Raw genomic sequence first — 16,817 nt, forward strand, 5'->3', positions numbered from 1 at the left:
TTAGCGGTTCGCGCTAAATAGCGTTTCAATCGGTGACGTCACTTGCTCTGAGACCTTGAAGTAGTAGTTCCCCTTGCTCTGCAAGGGCCGCGGCTTTTGTGGAGCGATGGGTAACGATGCTTCGTGGGTGTCAGTTGTTGATGTGTGCAGAGGGTCCCTGGTTCGCGCCCGGGTATGGGCGAGGGGACGGTCTAAAGTTATACTGTTACACTTGCGACGCTCAAACCACTCATTGTGTCACACCCCGATCTGTTTCACCTGTCTTTGTGATTGTCTCCACCCCCCTCCAGGTGTCGCCAATCTTCCCCATTATCCCCAGTGTATTTATACCTGTGTTTTCTGTCTGTCTGTTGACAGTTTGTCTTGTTTGTTCAAGCCAACCAGCGTTTTGTGTCTCAGCGCCTGCTTTTTCCAGTTTCTCCTTTCTCGCCCTCCTGGTTTTGACCATTGCCTGTCCTGACTCCGAGCCCACCTGCCTGCCCCTGAGCCTGCCTGTCGACCTGTACCTTTGCCCCACCTCTGGTTTACTGACCCCTGACCTGCCTTGACCTGTCTATCGCCTGCCCCTGTTGGAACATTAAACTATTGTTTACTCGACGTGGTCTGCATCCGGGTCTTACCTTCATACCTGATACATTGTTGAATTTATGATTTCCGACTTGATTTGTATTAAATGCTTATGTCCAATGGCCGATGAGCCATCTTCATATGACAAGGCCTGAAAAGCATTGCCAGTAGATTGTCGATGTGATTCATGATGACTGCTTATCTTGCAAGCCAGCCAAGATTTTGAAAGTATGATGTCCAATCAAAGCTACGAGAGAGAAACTCTGCAAAAAAAAAGAAACGTCCCTTGTTCAGGACCCTGTCTTTCAAAGATAATTCGTACAAATCGAAATGACTTCACAGATCTTCGTTGTAAAGGGTTTAAACACTGTTTCCTATGCTTGTTCAATGAACCATAAACAATTAATGAACATGCACCTGTGGAACGGTCGTTAAGACACTAACAGCTTACAGATTTTAGGGGATTAAGGTCACAGTCATGAAAATGTAGGACACTAAAGAGACCTTTCTACTGACTCTGACAAACACCAAAAGAAAGATGCCCAGGGAGGAGGCATGAGGACTGCAGATGTGGCCAGGGCAATAAATTGCAATGTCCGAACTGTGAGACGCCTGAGACAGCACTACAGGGAGACAGGACAGACAGCTGATCGTCCTTGCTGTGGCAGACCACATGTAACAACACCTGCACAGGATCAGTACATCCGAACATCACACCTGCGGGACAGGTACAGGATGGCAACAACAACTGCCCGAGTTACACCAGGAATGCACAATCCCTCCATCAGTGCTCAGACTGTCCGCAATAGGCTGAGAGAGGCTGGACTGAGCTTGTAGGCCTTTGTAAGGCAGGTCCTCACCAGACATCACTGGCAACAACGTCAACCATGGGCACAAATCCACCGTCGCTGGACCAGACAGGACTGGAAAAAAGTGCTCTTCTTTGACAAGTCGCGGTTTTGTCTCACCAGGGGTGATGGTCGGATTCGTGTTTATCGGCGAAGGAATGAGGATTACACCGAGGCCTGTACTCTGGAGCGGGATTGATTTGGAGGTGGAGGGTCCATCATGGTCTGGGGCGGTGTGTCACAGCATCATCAGACTGAGCTTGTTGTCATTGCAGGCAATCTCAACGCTGTGCATTACAGGGAAGACATCCTCCTCCCTCATGTGTTGCCCTTCCTGCAGGCTCATCCTGACATGACCCTCCAGCATGACAATGCCACCAGCCATACTGCTCGTTCTGTGCGTGATTTCCTGCAAGACAGGAATGTCAGTGTTCTGCCATGGCCAGTGAATAGCCCGGATCTCAATCCCATTGAGCATGTCTGGGACTTGTTGGATCAAAGGGTGAGGGCTAGGGCCATTCCCCCCATAAATGTCCGGGAACTTACAGGTGCCTTGGTGGAAGAGTGAGGTAACATCTCACAGCAAGAACTGGCAAATCTGGTGCAGTCCATGAGGAGGAGATGCACTGCAGTACTTAATGCAGCTGGTGGCCACACCAGATACTGACTGCTACTTTTGATTTTGACACCCCCCTCCCTTTGTTCAGGGACACATTATTCTATTTCTGTTAGTCCCACTGTGGAACTTATGTCTCTGTTGTTGAATCTTGTCATGTTCATACAAATATTTACACGTTAAGTTTGCTGCAAATAAACGCAGTTGACAGTGAGAGGCCGTTTCTTTTTTTGCTGAGTTTATAGCGTGATTTGACGTCGTTTTTGTCTGTGGCCAATGACCTTGAGCCTTCTTGGACAGGCACTTCTACTGTAAATCTATGGTAGGGCTGCAGGGGGGCTTGATCGTCCTAGCTCCCCCGCAGATTCTGCGGTGATGTGGTGTCCCCGTGAGTGACAGAACTGATGGGGTCATGATAGGGGCTGCACCAAATGTTTGATGTATTATAATAATTGATTATAATAGGTTGTATTAATAGAAGGGGAGGGACTGTGGGACTCCTCCTCTACATTTATAGGGTCCTAGACTACAGATGTATTATAATAATTGATTATAATAGGTTGTATTAATAGAAGGGGAGGGACTGTGGCACCCCTCCTCCTCTACATTTATAGGGTCCTAGACTACAGATGAACAATATACGGGTATATATTCATTGTGAGGTTTTAGAATTGTTCCACAGTTTTTTCTAAGTCTCTGCCTCTTATAAAGAAATGGGGGTCTGTGAGAAAGCATTTCAAAGATAAACAAAGAGCCCTGCAGGGGAGTAGAAGAGATAAGAGGATAGTCAGACATACCTCTATAAATCAACTTGGGGGAGTGGACATTTCCTGCCGAGGCCTTAGAAAACACTGGAACTAATTGTATCTCTTGCATGTTTGTATAGCTGTGTATGCATGGGCTTGGTCTGAGGAGTAGCAGGTGACGACGTATGCAGTGACATCACAGGGGGTTGACTACGAGCAGGATAAAAGCAACTTGGACTTTTCCTACGGGGCGGAACTGTGACGTTTGATCTTCTGTCTACGGCTGTGTTTTGATGAAAATGGTTGTGGTTTATACGGGCACCTTTTGAGTGTTCATTATTTGTTCATTTTTTTAAAAACGGAGCACAGAAAAACGGAACCAACAGAACCCTGAGCCAATCATGGCTCAACTAGAGATAGACCATGCCTATGCTCTGTGATCTCGCTGGCTGCCCCTCCACTACAGACGGCACTGAGCTAGGCTGAAACTGCTGCATCTTGGCACTGCCTTACTCAAAGAAAGAGGCCAAGTTTGTATGCTGCTTTTGATTAACTCAAGGTTGTTGTTTTTGACGTTGTTTGCTGAAATGACATGTGACACGAATGAATGCCAGAATGACATGCAAAACGGGGCAACTCTTTTGTTGTTGTTTAAACAGGTAGGATTAAAAACATGAATGACGGGTCGCCATTGCACAGAGTTTGCCCTATGGTGCTGATACCATATACACTCATATCATGTGATTTGTGACGTGTTGGATGAGTCCAATTTAAATTCACAATGTTTATGGGCATGACAAAAGTAGGCTACTTATTGCCAAAGCAACGGGCAATTCCACAGGGCAAAATGACCATTAGAAAAATGTGTGATTCAACAACTAGAGATTGAATCAACTATGCACTCTCTCCCTTTCTCTCTCTCTCTCTCTCTCTCCCCCCCACTTCAGTCTGAACCTGAGTGACAGTGACATGTTGACCATCCTGGACGGTGATGAAGTCACCACCCATATCCTGGGCCAGTACGTGGGCGGAGCCGGGCCCTTCAAGATACAGTCCACGACCCCTGACCTCACCGTGACCTTCCACTCCGACCCTGCCGGCCTCGTCTTCGGCAAGGGAGAGGGCTTCATCATCAACTACATGGGTAAGAGGGGGGGTGGAGAAGAGAAGCGAAGCAGAGAGGGAGGGATTGGAGGAATAGACGACTCGGATATATGCCTAGTCGGCAGCCGAGTTGAAACGGAGAGTCAGTGAAAGAGAGACAGAGCTAGAGAGATAAAGAGGAGGCTGAGGAAATGAGAGAGACAGTGTAATGTCCCAGACTCCGTCTTTCTGTCTCCTCTCCCTTTTCTCTTCCTCCGCTTTACCCTCCTCTCTCTCTCTCTCTTTCGCCCTCTCTCTCTCTGCCCTTATTCAATCACATCCTATTTGTCTCACCGTCCCACTTGGCCTGTGTGCGTGCGGATAAACACACACATACACAAACACACACACACACACGCAATTATTTGGAATGCTCTCCACGTTCACACGAGGAAACACAAACATGCAATCGCATTAGAATATGCACACTCGATCATTCTATATGTACACTGTACACACCTGCACTTGTATACACTTCTTCCACCAGAAATGTAGAACGACATGCCTGCAGAAATACATCTGCAACCCTTCTCCTTTGTTATTTTGTGTGAGAATTCATTGATGTAAATCACAATAAGCATCTCTAAATGTTTGTTTGTGTGTCTCCACAGAGGTCTCCCGTAACGACTCGTGTCCGGACCTGCCGGAGATCCAGAATGGCTGGAAGACCACGTCCCATACTGCCCTGGTGCGGGGCGCTCGCATTACCTACCAGTGTGACCCAGGCTACGACCTGGTTGGACGAGAGACTCTTACCTGTCAGCTAGACCTCACCTGGAGCACACAGCCCCCCTTCTGCGAGAAGAGTGAGTTAGCTAGGGTGGTTGGGGGAGGGAGGGTGTGTGTGTGTGTGTGTGTGTGTGTGTGTGTGTGTGTGTGTGTGTGTGTGTGTGTGTGTGTGATTGAGAGTTCTTGCCTAGTGCAAACCCCACTCTGACACCCATTCTCTTCTCTCTCTCTCTCTCCCTCCCCCCTCCCCTCTCTTCAGTAATGTATTGTTCAGATCCGGGTCACGTGGAACACTCTACCAGGTCACTGTCCGACCCGAAACTCCTGGTGGGGACCACCATCCAGTACAGCTGCTACCCCGGCTTCATCCTGCAGGGCGGTGCCACACTCACCTGCTACGGACGAGAGCCTGGCACCCCTGTCTGGACGTCCAAACTACCCCACTGTGTCTGTGAGTAGCTGTGCGTATGCATGCGTGCGTGAGTGAATGGATGAGTTTGTGCTACTGTTGGAGTGGGGTAAGTTGAGCCACCTTAGATTCTAGGAAACCCTACACAAAATGTATCATTTGACCAAAGGAAGTGAAGGAAGGAACCACATGGACAAAGTGGAAAGTAAGTTTGGTCCAAAAAAATGATTTATTGTGTAAGAGGTTTAATGATGGTTGTATCTAAACCAAAGTAGATCATTGTAAGATTGTTTTATACATCAGTTGGGGTCTCTGTAAGCTTCAACATGAGGTCCTAAACCTAGCGTGAAAGTGGATCCTTGTAGCAGTGTAGGCTAATATAGTTGAAATGTTTGCCTCGGGCAAAGTTGAGCCAACGGCCATGAGGTAAGGCATTATGGCAAGGCATTATCGCTGGGATATGAGGTAACAACAGGGCCTGGCTTATGTTAAGTGTGTTAAAAGACGATTACAATTCAAAAAAGCGATTGCTATTTGTGCTAAATCCCCTTTTTGAGAAACAAGGATCGAGGTAGTATTTCATTCAGGACAGAAACTTCTGGGTGGCTCAACTTACCCCATACCCAGGGTAGGTTGTGCCAAGAGACCACTTTATTTCTGGACAAGCTGTCTTCAAAACTGTCATGTTTATATGAATTCCAGGAATATACAACATCCTGAAATATAAGTAGATATCTTTGTTAGACAGAATACTATATTTCCCTTCTCGCTCTCTCTCTCTCTCTCTCTCTCTCTCTCTCTCTCTCTCTCTCTCTCTCTCTCTCTCTCTCTCTCTCTCTCTCTATGTCTCTCTCTGTCTCTCTCTCTCTCTCTGTCTCTCTCTCTCTCTCTCTCTCTCTCTCTCTCTATGTCTCTCTCTGTCTCTCTCTCTCTCTCTCTCTCTCTCTCTCTCTCTCTCTCTCTCTCTCTGTCTCTATCTCTCTCTGTCTCTCTCTCTGTCTCTCTCTCTCTCTCTCTGTCTCTCTCTCTCTCTCTCTCTCTCTCTCTCTCTGTCTCTCTCTCTTTCTCTCTCTCTCTCTCTCTCTCTCTCGGTAGACCAGAGGCTTATTTTAATAGCGTTTGATGTTGCAGAGGTAATCTGGGATGAACACTTGATCTCTGGCGGAGACGACTCGACGGGGGCTGTCTCTCTCTTTGTCCTGCTGACACCGCTCCCAGCGTGTATGTTCATGGTTATTAAAGTGTGTATGAGTATGAGTGTGTGTGTGTGTGTATGACAACTTCCTCCTCCTCTCTGCGTTCTCATGGTTGTTAATGTGTGTCTATGTGCGTGGGGGTGCGCAGCTGCACGCGTGTATGTTCATGGTTATTAAAGTGTGTATGAGTGTGTGTGTGTGTGTGTGTGTGTGTATGTGCGTGGGGGTGCGCAGCTGCACGCGTGCGTGTGTGTGAGCCGTTTAATATGCTAATGCGGTATGCAGATCAGGCCCTTGCCACCTGGAAGAGGGGCGGAGGTTACCCATTAGTCATAGCAGCTCGGCTTGAGGCTGTCAGACCAGGAGGAGAAGCTGTCAATCAAACACCCTACCCTCCTTATCTGTCGGACTGTGTGACTCACACCTCCTTAGAACCAGTTCTCCAGCCCTCTACCTCCAGCACCCCATGCTGTTCCACGTAATTGAGCTATTTCACTTCTAGCATTGATTCAACTGGTCAAGGGCTCGATAAATGTTGAGCAGGTTATTGTTGACCCCTTTCTCTCTCGGGCGCGCACGTGCACACTTTCTATCTCTTTCTCCGTCCCTCGCTCCAGCGGAGGAATCTGTTTCCTGTGAGAACCCTGGTCTCCCTGACAACGGATACCAGATCCTGTCCAAGCGCCTCTACCTGCCCAGCGAGTCGCTCACCTTCATCTGTTACCAAGGCTTCGAGCTCATCGGCGAGGTCGCCATTAAGTGTATCCTGGGGAACCCGTCGTCTTGGAGCGGACCACTGCCACTGTGCAGGGGTGAGGCCCAGCCGCCAAGCACCCACACGCCACCCCCGCAGACCTGCATGGAATGGAACATTCCTCACCATGACTTTCCACATAGACATGCTACATGTGAATGGTGCTTGTTTAAGTAATGATAATGTCCCTGTGCATGATACAGCTCTCGGCAGCCATATTTGTAGTTCCTCCACTCTCTGTAGTTGTTTAAGACTGCTGGGCTGTGGTCAGAAGTAGTGCAACTATATAAAAAGATGTATGGTCTCTAGACAGCCCTAGAAATACTGTACCTGCCACCAGTATGATATACTTTATCTACCCTGTCAATGTCTGAGAGAATGTCCGATGTCTTGCAGCCAACCATGACTGCTTTGGCAACCATGCTTTGGAAGGTGAGTCTGTCTGTCTCTGTTTATGTCTGTCTCTCTCTCTCTGTCTGTGAGCCTGCCTGTCTGTCTCTGTTCTTGTCTGTCTCTCTCTCTCTCTGTCTGTGAGCCTGCCTGTCTGTCTCTGTTCTTGTCTGTCTCTCTCTCTCTCTGTCTGTGAGCCTGCCTGTCTGTCTCTGTTCTTGTCTGTCTGTCTCTCTCTCTGTCTGTGAGCCTGCCTGTCTGTCTCTGTTCTTGTCTGTCTCTCTCTCTCTCTGTCTGTGAGCCTGCCTGTCTGTCTCTGTTCTTGTCTGTCTCTCTCTCTCTCTCTGTCTGTGAGCCTGCCTGTCTCTCTGTTCTTGTCTGTCTCTCTCTCTCTCTGTCTGTGAGCCTGCCTGTCTGTCTCTGTTCTTGTCTGTCTCTCTCTCTATCTGTCTGTGAGCCTGCCTGTCTGTCTCTGTTCTTGTCTGTCTCTCTCTCTCTGTCTGTGAGCCTGCCTGTCTGTCTCTGTTCTTGTCTGTCTCTCTCTCTCTCTGTCTGTGAGCCTGCCTGTCTCTCTGTTCTTGTCTGTCTCTCTCTCTCTCTGTCTGTGAGCCTGCCTGTCTGTCTCTGTTCTTGTCTGTCTCTCTCTCTCTCTGTCTGTGAGCCTGCCTGTCTGTCTCTGTTCTTGTCTGTCTCTCTCTCTGTCCGTGAGCCTGCCTGTCTGTCTCTGTTTTTGTCTGTCTCTCTCTCTCTCTGTCCGTGAGCCTGCCTGTCTGTCTCTGTTTTTGTCTGTCTCTCTCTCTCTCTGTCTGTGAGCCTGCCTGTCTGTCTCTGTTCTTGTCTGTCTCTCTCTCTGTCCGTGAGCCTGCCTGTCTGTCTCTGTTTTTGTCTGTCTCTCTCTCTCTCTGACCGTGAGCCTGCCTGTCTGTCTCTGTTTTTGTCTGTCTCTCTCTCTCTGTCCGTGAGCCTGCCTGTCTGTCTCTGTTTTTGTCTGTCTCTCTCTCTCTCTGTCTGTGAGCCTGCCTGTCTGTCTCTGTTCTTGTCTGTCTCTCTCTCTCTCTGTCCGTGAGCCTGCCTGTCTGTCTCTGTTTTTGTCTGTCTCTCTCTCTCTGTCCGTGAGCCTGCCTGTCTGTCTCTGTTTTTGTCTGTCTCTCTCTCTCTGTCCGTGAGCCTGCCTGTCTGTCTCTGTTCTTGTCTGTCTCTCTCTCTCTCTGTCCGTGAGCCTGCCTGTCTGTCTCTGTTCTTGTCTGTCTCTCTCTCTCTCTGTCCGTGAGCCTGCCTGTCTGTCTCTGTTCTTGTCTGTCTCTCTCTCTCTCTGTCCGTGAGCCTGCCTGTCTGTCTCTGTTCTTGTCTGTCTCTCTCTCTCTCTGTCCGTGAGCCTGCCTGTCTGTCTCTGTTCTTGTCTGTCTCTCTCTCTCTCTGTCCGTGAGCCTGCCTGTCTGTCTCTGTTTTTGTCTGTCTCTCTCTCTCTGTCCGTGAGCCTGCCTGTCTGTCTCTGTTCTTGTCTGTCTCTCTCTCTCTCTGTCCGTGAGCCTGCCTGTCTGTCTCTGTTCTTGTCTGTCTCTCTCTCTCTCTGTCCGTGAGCCTGCCTGTCTGTCTCTGTTCTTGTCTGTCTCTCTCTCTCTGTGAGCCTGCCTGTCTGTTCTTGTCTGCCTCTCTCTCTGTCTGTGAGCCTGCCTGTCTGTCTCTGTTCTTGTCTGTCTCTCTCTCTCTCTGTCTGTGAGCCTGCCTGTCTGTCTCTGTTCTTGTCTGTCTCTCTCTCTCTGTCTGTGAGCCTGCCTGTCTGTCTCTGTTCTTGTCTGTCTCTCTCTCTCTGTCTGTGAGCCTGCCTGTCTGTCTCTGTTCTTGTCTGTCTCTCTCTCTCTCTGTCCGTGAGCCTGCCTGTCTGTCTCTGTTTTTGTCTGTCTCTCTCTCTCTCTGTCCGTGAGCCTGCCTGTCTGTCTCTGTTTTTGTCTGTCTCTCTCTCTCTGTCCGTGAGCCTGCCTGTCTGTCTCTGTTCTTGTCTGTCTCTCTCTCTGTCCGTGAGCCTGCCTGTCTGTCTCTGTTCTTGTCTGTCTCTCTCTCTCTGTCTGTGAGCCTGCCTGTCTGTCTCTGTTCTTGTCTGTCTCTCTCTCTCTCTCTCTCTCTCTCTCTCTCTGTCCGTGAGCCTGCCTGTCTGTCTCTGTTCTTGTCTGTCTCTCTCTCTCTCTCTCTCTCTCTCTCTCTCTCTCTCTGTCCGTGAGCCTGCCTGTCTGTCTCTGTTCTTGTCTGTCTCTCTCTCTCTCTGTCTGTGAGCCTGCCTGTCTCTCTGTTCTTGTCTGTCTCTCTCTCTCTCTGTCTGTGAGCCTGCCTGTCTGTCTCTGTTCTTGTCTGTCTCTCTCTCTCTCTGTCTGTGAGCCTGCCTGTCTGTCTCTGTTCTTGTCTGTCTCTCTCTCTCTGTCTGTGAGCCTGCCTGTCTGTCTCTGTTCTTGTCTGTCTCTCTCTCTCTGTCTGTGAGCCTGCCTGTCTGTCTCTGTTCTTGTCTGTCTCTCTCTCTCTGTCTGTGAGCCTGCCTGTCTCTCTGTTCTTGTCTGTCTCTCTCTCTCTCTGTCTGTGAGCCTGCCTGTCTGTCTCTGTTCTTGTCTGTCTCTCTCTCTCTCTGTCTGTGAGCCTGCCTGTCTGTCTCTGTTCTTGTCTGTCTCTCTCTCTCTGTCTGTGAGCCTGCCTGTCTGTCTCTGTTCTTGTCTCTCTCTCTCTCTCTGTCTGTGAGCCTGCCTGTCTGTCTCTGTTCTTGTCTGTCTCTCTCTCTGTCCGTGAGCCTGCCTGTCTGTCTCTGTTTTTGTCTGTCTCTCTCTCTCTCTGTCCGTGAGCCTGCCTGTCTGTCTCTGTTTTTGTCTGTCTCTCTCTCTCTCTGTCTGTGAGCCTGCCTGTCTGTCTCTGTTCTTGTCTGTCTCTCTCTCTGTCCGTGAGCCTGCCTGTCTGTCTCTGTTTTTGTCTGTCTCTCTCTCTCTCTGTCCGTGAGCCTGCCTGTCTGTCTCTGTTTTTGTCTGTCTCTCTCTCTCTCTGTCTGTGAGCCTGCCTGTCTGTCTCTGTTTTTGTCTGTCTCTCTCTCTCTGTCCGTGAGCCTGCCTGTCTGTCTCTGTTTTTGTCTGTCTCTCTCTCTCTGTCCGTGAGCCTGCCTGTCTGTCTCTGTTTTTGTCTGTCTCTCTCTCTCTTTGTCTGTGAGCCTGCCTGTCTGTCTCTGTTCTTGTCTGTCTCTCTCTCTCTCTGTCCGTGAGCCTGCCTGTCTGTCTCTGTTTTTGTCTGTCTCTCTCTCTCTCTGTCCGTGAGCCTGCCTGTCTGTCTCTGTTTTTGTCTGTCTCTCTCTCTCTGTCCGTGAGCCTGCCTGTCTGTCTCTGTTCTTGTCTGTCTCTCTCTCTCTCTGTCCGTGAGCCTGCCTGTCTGTCTCTGTTCTTGTCTGTCTCTCTCTCTGTCCGTGAGCCTGCCTGTCTGTCTCTGTTTTTGTCTGTCTCTCTCTCTCTCTGTCCGTGAGCCTGCCTGTCTGTCTCTGTTTTTGTCTGTCTCTCTCTCTCTCTGTCTGTGAGCCTGCCTGTCTGTCTCTGTTCTTGTCTGTCTCTCTCTCTGTCCGTGAGCCTGCCTGTCTGTCTCTGTTTTTGTCTGTCTCTCTCTCTCTCTGTCTGTGAGCCTGCCTGTCTGTCTCTGTTCTTGTCTGTCTCTCTCTCTGTCCGTGAGCCTGCCTGTCTGTCTCTGTTTTTGTCTGTCTCTCTCTCTCTGTCCGTGAGCCTGCCTGTCTGTCTCTGTTTTTGTCTGTCTCTCTCTCTCTCTGTCTGTGAGCCTGCCTGTCTGTCTCTGTTCTTGTCTGTCTCTCTCTCTGTCCGTGAGCCTGCCTGTCTGTCTCTGTTTTTGTCTGTCTCTCTCTCTGTCCGTGAGCCTGCCTGTCTGTCTCTGTTTTTGTCTGTCTCTCTCTCTCTTTGTCTGTGAGCCTGCCTGTCTGTCTCTGTTCTTGTCTGTCTCTCTCTCTCTCTGTCCGTGAGCCTGCCTGTCTGTCTCTGTTTTTGTCTGTCTCTCTCTCTCTCTGTCCGTGAGCCTGCCTGTCTGTCTCTGTTTTTGTCTGTCTCTCTCTCTCTGTCCGTGAGCCTGCCTGTCTGTCTCTGTTCTTGTCTGTCTCTCTCTCTCTCTGTCCGTGAGCCTGCCTGTCTGTCTCTGTTCTTGTCTGTCTCTCTCTCTCTCTCTCTCTCTCTGTCCGTGAGCCTGCCTGTCTGTCTCTGTTTTTGTCTGTCCGTGTTCTTGTCTGCATGTCTCCCACTGGGCACACACTGGTTGAATCAACGTTGTTTCCACGTCATTTCAATGAAATGATGTTGAACCGACGTGGAACAGACGTTGAATATTACATCTGTGCCCAGTGGGCTGTCAATCAAATGTTTTTTAGCAGATCTTTGTATGTCTCTTAATTATCTGGGATACAGAAAAATATATATTTAAAGAACCAACAGAAAAATATATATTTAAAGAACCAACAGAAAAATATATATTTAAAGAACCAACAGAAAAATATATATTTAAAGAACCAACAGAAAAATATATATTTAAAGAACCAACAGAAAAATATATATTTAAAGAACCAACAGAAAAATATATATTTAAAGAACCAACAGAAAAATATATATTTAAAGAACCAACAGAAAAATATATATTTAAAGAACCAACAGAAAAATATATATTTAAAGAACCAACAGAAAAATATATATTTAAAGAACCAACAGAAAAATATATATTTAAAGAACCAACAGAAAAATATATATTTAAAGAACCAACAGAAAAATATATATTTAAAGAACCAACAGAAAAATATATATTTAAAGAACCAACAGAAAAATATATATTTAAAGAACCAACAGAAAAATATATATTTAAAGAACCAACAGAAAATTATATATTTAAAGAACCAACAGAAAAATATATATTTAAAGAACCAACAGAAAAATATATATTTAAAGAACCAACCAACAGAAAAATATATATTTAAAGAACCAACAGAAAAATATATATTTAAAGAACCAACAGAAAAATATATATTTAAAGAACCAACAGAAAAATATATATTTAAAGAACCAATAGAAAAATATATATTTAAAGAACCAACAGAAAAATATATATTTAAAGAACCAACAGAAAAATATATATTTAAAGAACCAACAGAAAAATATATATTTAAAGAACCAACAGAAAAATATATATTTAAAGAACCAACAGAAAAATATATATTTAAAGAACCAACAGAAAAATATATATTTAAAGAACCAACAGAAAAATATATATTTAAAGAACCAACAGAAAAATATATATTTAAAGAACCAACCAACAGAAAAATATATATTTAAAGAACCAACAGAAAAATATATATTTAAAGAACCAACAGAAAAATATATATTTAAAGAACCAACAGAAAAATATATATTTAAAGAACCAACAGAAAAATATATATTTAAAGAACCAACAGAAAAATATATATTTAAAGAACCAACAGAAAAATATATATTTAAAGAACCAACAGAAAAATATATATTTAAAGAACCAACACTTGCACTCGACCCCCCCCTCCCCTTTTTTTTTCTAGTTCTGACTTCGCCGATAACTATTTTATTGAGGAAAAGTGTACTTACTATGCCTGTGATATTGTGGTTGTCCCACCTAGCTACAGTATCGTAAGATGAATGCACGAACTGTAAGTCGCTGTAGATGAGAGCATCTGCTAAATGACTCAGATGTCAATGATGGCGATCCACTCTTTTCCCTAACTACCTGTATGCTGTATTAATTGCCGATGCGTGTTGGACTCCTTTTGTGATGCTTATCTGTTGTTTTGACCTTTTCATTGAAGACACCATGTCTATTTCTCATTTATTTGAGTATTTTTTCATCCCCCCTGCTCTCCTCTTCCCTCTCCTTTCCTCTATCCGTCCATCTCCTCCAGTTGTTGAGGCAGCAGCCGGGTCAGGTCTGGACGGTGGCAACATGGCATTGGCCATCTTCATCCTTGTACTTCTGCTCTCCGTGCTGCTGGGAGGAGCCTACGTCTACATCACACGGTTAGACCACACGCCCTCTCACCTCAACATTGCACATTTGAATATAGCGGAATATTCTTTATTCAACTCGGTTTAAAAGCTATATTGTCCACGGTCATATGGAAACTCTATGACGATTGAATAAACACAAACTGCCCTGGCTACCTTCCTATTAGACATGGTTGAATAACAGGAGGCTGCAACGTTACAGAACATTCAGATAGGAATGTATTGTGTAGAACAGATATTATTCTCTGTCATATGATATTATCACGTCAGCTGCTCTACATGCCACAATTCTATCTGCCACGTGCTGAACGTTTCACCTCAATGTATAGACTCAAATGAATGAGATGTGATGTCATACTCTCTCTCTCTCTCTGCTCATGGAAACAGTGGTGGTGTCCTGAAGGTTCTGGGTGTTTTTAGATTCCTGACACCATGCTGTTCCTCTCTTGGCCACCAGGTGTCGCTACCACTCCAACCTGCGGCTGCCGCTCATCTACCCACACCCTTACAGTCAGATCACCGTGGAGAGCGAGTTTGACAACCCACTCTACGAGACAGGAGGGGTGAGGAAGAACACGCACAAACACACACACGTGCTGAAAACACACACACGAACATAGTCATTGTATGAGACAGGAGGGTCCTTACTACTGGTCTTTAACATTTCTCTCTCTTTCTTCCCTCTCTCTCAGGACAACCGTGAATATGAGGTATCAATATGAGGACCATCTCCACTGTTGGAATCCCAAAATGAAGCATCCACCCCACCAACCCATCCCCCTACCCTTCCTCCTCTTCCTTAGACCGGCCCAGGTGGAAGTTATGTAAATACAGACTGACTACAGTCTTCCCCCATGATCCCATGACCCCCGTGACCCTGTCCTCCAATCACAGAGAGAGGAATGAGAGAGAGGGAAGATGAGTCGGAGAGGCAATGGGGGAGAAGAGAAAGGGGAGGACAGGAGATACTGTGAAAGGGGGCTGCAGGATTTTGGGGGGATTAAGAGACTGAAGCACTTGTGACAAGTTGTCCATTTACTCATGTGTCTACCATTAGAGAACAAATACAGAGACAGGGAGGGAATATGTGAAGGAGAGAGAGGGGGAGAGAGGTGAGGGAGAGAAGGGGAGTGAGAAAGAGGAGTGAAAGATAGAAGTGACCTCACAGGACGTGAGGTCATGATCTCTTCCTGGTTGTGCCCCATCTTCCTGCCTGCAGTCATTTATAAGGCCTGGTTTTAGACCCGTTTATAGTACTGGTTTTACCGTAGTAACTGACCTGTACAATCTCAACCAACCCATAACAACACCAGAAGAGGCCACCATCAGATGTATTTATTTTGATGTATATGTGACGTTTTATGCGGATTAATGAATGTACATTTTCATTTTGAGAATACAAAAAGAAAAGACGTACCATGCTACTGACTTCCCTAAATAAATGGTCAAAAAAAAAAAAAGTATGAAAGAATCTTTCTATCAAAATAAAACACGCGCACTTGTCTTTGTTGTCAGTTATTTGAGTGTCCCTCCCTTTGTCACAGGGCAGAACAGGGAATATGAAGAAGTTAACATTCTCTCCTCTGACACTGTGCAGTGTTGTCCTGCTAATGTAACAGTATATCCACGCACACACACGTCTCAATACTCCTTCACAGCTCCTAGTCTCCTTTCCTTCAAGGACACAGTCTGGTAGGTAAAAGAAATGGATCCATTCCACACTCTGGACTTTTTTGGTGTGCACTTCCAGTCACTTCATGGCACAGGAAGGAGACTAGGAGCTGTGTTCTGTCACGTTCTGGTGTGGAGATCCTATACCACAATCTCTCACACACCAGAGGTGACAGCTGTTGGAACTGGTTTACTTTCATTCTGACCCATCAGCTTTGCTCCCCCTCAGTACACAACAGCCTCAAGAACAACGTTGCTTTCTGTTTCAATTAATATTGCTGCTATTTACTTTTGCGAAAGCAGGTACTAAACACTTAACAGTTGTGAAAACAACTGTGTGTGTGTGTGTGTGTATTTGTCTGTCTGTGAGGGCATATGTGTAATTACCCAACAAAACAGCTGAATAGAGAGGGTGTCAGAGACATACAAAGCCCTCGGGATGTAAAGGCAGGCTTGACCGAGTCGTGCAACAGAATGTCTACAAGATGGTCGAGCGTCAACAATAAAAAAACATGCCCTCAGCCTCAGAACAGTGGAGCAAGTATATGAGATACTGTATGTGTTTTTAATGTTGGGTCAGGGGAGATTTTCTTTCAAATACATTTAAATCAATATGGAAGTTGCCACAGTTACTTCTGTCCTATAGTGCACATATAAAACAGGATAAGGCCAAGTGGGTCAGAGAAATCAAGCCTGAAAAAGGCTTCAACCGCTCCTCTCTAACCACTCTTCATTCTTACTGTCCTTTAAGTCTCTCTGTTCCCCGCCTAGTCTTCACCGTCAAAGTAGTTCAAACACAGCTCAACTTCCTCTTTGCGTCCGTTAAGGCGGGGCAAACATGTCTCTCATGTCAATGTTTTATAGCATGTTGTCAACTTTCTTTTCCTCCATGACCTTTTTCTTGCTCGTTGGTATCACTCAGTTGGTTTGTCGAGCTGCATATCAGTTCTGATTCTGACCTTTTTTTATTTAACCAGGCAAGTCAGTTAAGAACAAATTCTTATTTTCAATGACGGCCTAGGAACAGTGGGTTAACTGCCTGTTCAGGGGCAGAACGACAGATTTGTACCTTGTCAGCTCGGGGGTTTGACCTTGCAACCTTCCGGTTACTAGTCCAACACTCTAACCACTAGGCTACCCTACCTTGATCACTGGAGTAACAGCGAAGGTTCTAGAATGCCTGATAAGACCGTGTGAAGTTTGCGTTTCATATAATAATACTATAGGATCAACTCTAATGCAACACAGAGTCAGGACAAGAGGCTTGTTTGAATTTGCTGCATTACCATTGTCTTTTATATTTGTAACGATCTTCGTCTTCATCGGATGAGGAGTAGGAAGGATCGGACCAAAACGCAGCGTGGTAAGTGTCCATGATTATTTATTATCACAGAACATGAAAATAACAAAGTGACTGTAAGAACTGAACCTCAAACCAGTCCTGAAAGGTCAAAACAGGAAACAACTACCCACAAACACCAGGTGGGAAAAGGCTACCTAAGTATGGTTCTCAATCAGAGACAATGATAGACAGCTGCCTCTGATTGGGAACCATACCAGTCCAAACGCATAGAAAAGAAAACATAGAAAAACAACATAGAATGCCCATCCCAACTCACGCCCCGACCAAACCAAAATAGAGACATAAAAAAGGAACTAAGTTCAGGGCGTGACAATATTTGCAGACATTTAAACAAAACTTTTCCATCTATG

At 46.2% G+C, this 16,817-nt stretch overlaps 1 protein-coding gene across 1 annotated transcript in view; it reads left to right on the top strand.

Moving 5' to 3' along the window:
* Positions 1-14,936, top strand: part of LOC115101054 (seizure 6-like protein) — a 61,314-nt gene extending 46,378 nt beyond the window's left edge. Inside the window, exons 10-17 of the mRNA XM_029620221.2 lie at positions 3,725-3,921; positions 4,532-4,726; positions 4,909-5,100; positions 6,872-7,066; positions 7,405-7,440; positions 13,331-13,445; positions 13,891-13,996; positions 14,126-14,936. Coding sequence (XP_029476081.1) covers positions 3,725-3,921; positions 4,532-4,726; positions 4,909-5,100; positions 6,872-7,066; positions 7,405-7,440; positions 13,331-13,445; positions 13,891-13,996; positions 14,126-14,155 — 1,066 coding nt within the window. The 3' untranslated portion in view covers positions 14,156-14,936. The remainder of the gene's footprint in view (positions 1-3,724; positions 3,922-4,531; positions 4,727-4,908; positions 5,101-6,871; positions 7,067-7,404; positions 7,441-13,330; positions 13,446-13,890; positions 13,997-14,125) is intronic.
* Positions 14,937-16,817: the final 1,881 nt, after the last annotated feature.

This window comes from Oncorhynchus nerka, linkage group LG19, assembly GCF_034236695.1.
Source record: "Oncorhynchus nerka isolate Pitt River linkage group LG19, Oner_Uvic_2.0, whole genome shotgun sequence".
NCBI lineage: Eukaryota > Metazoa > Chordata > Actinopteri > Salmoniformes > Salmonidae > Oncorhynchus > Oncorhynchus nerka.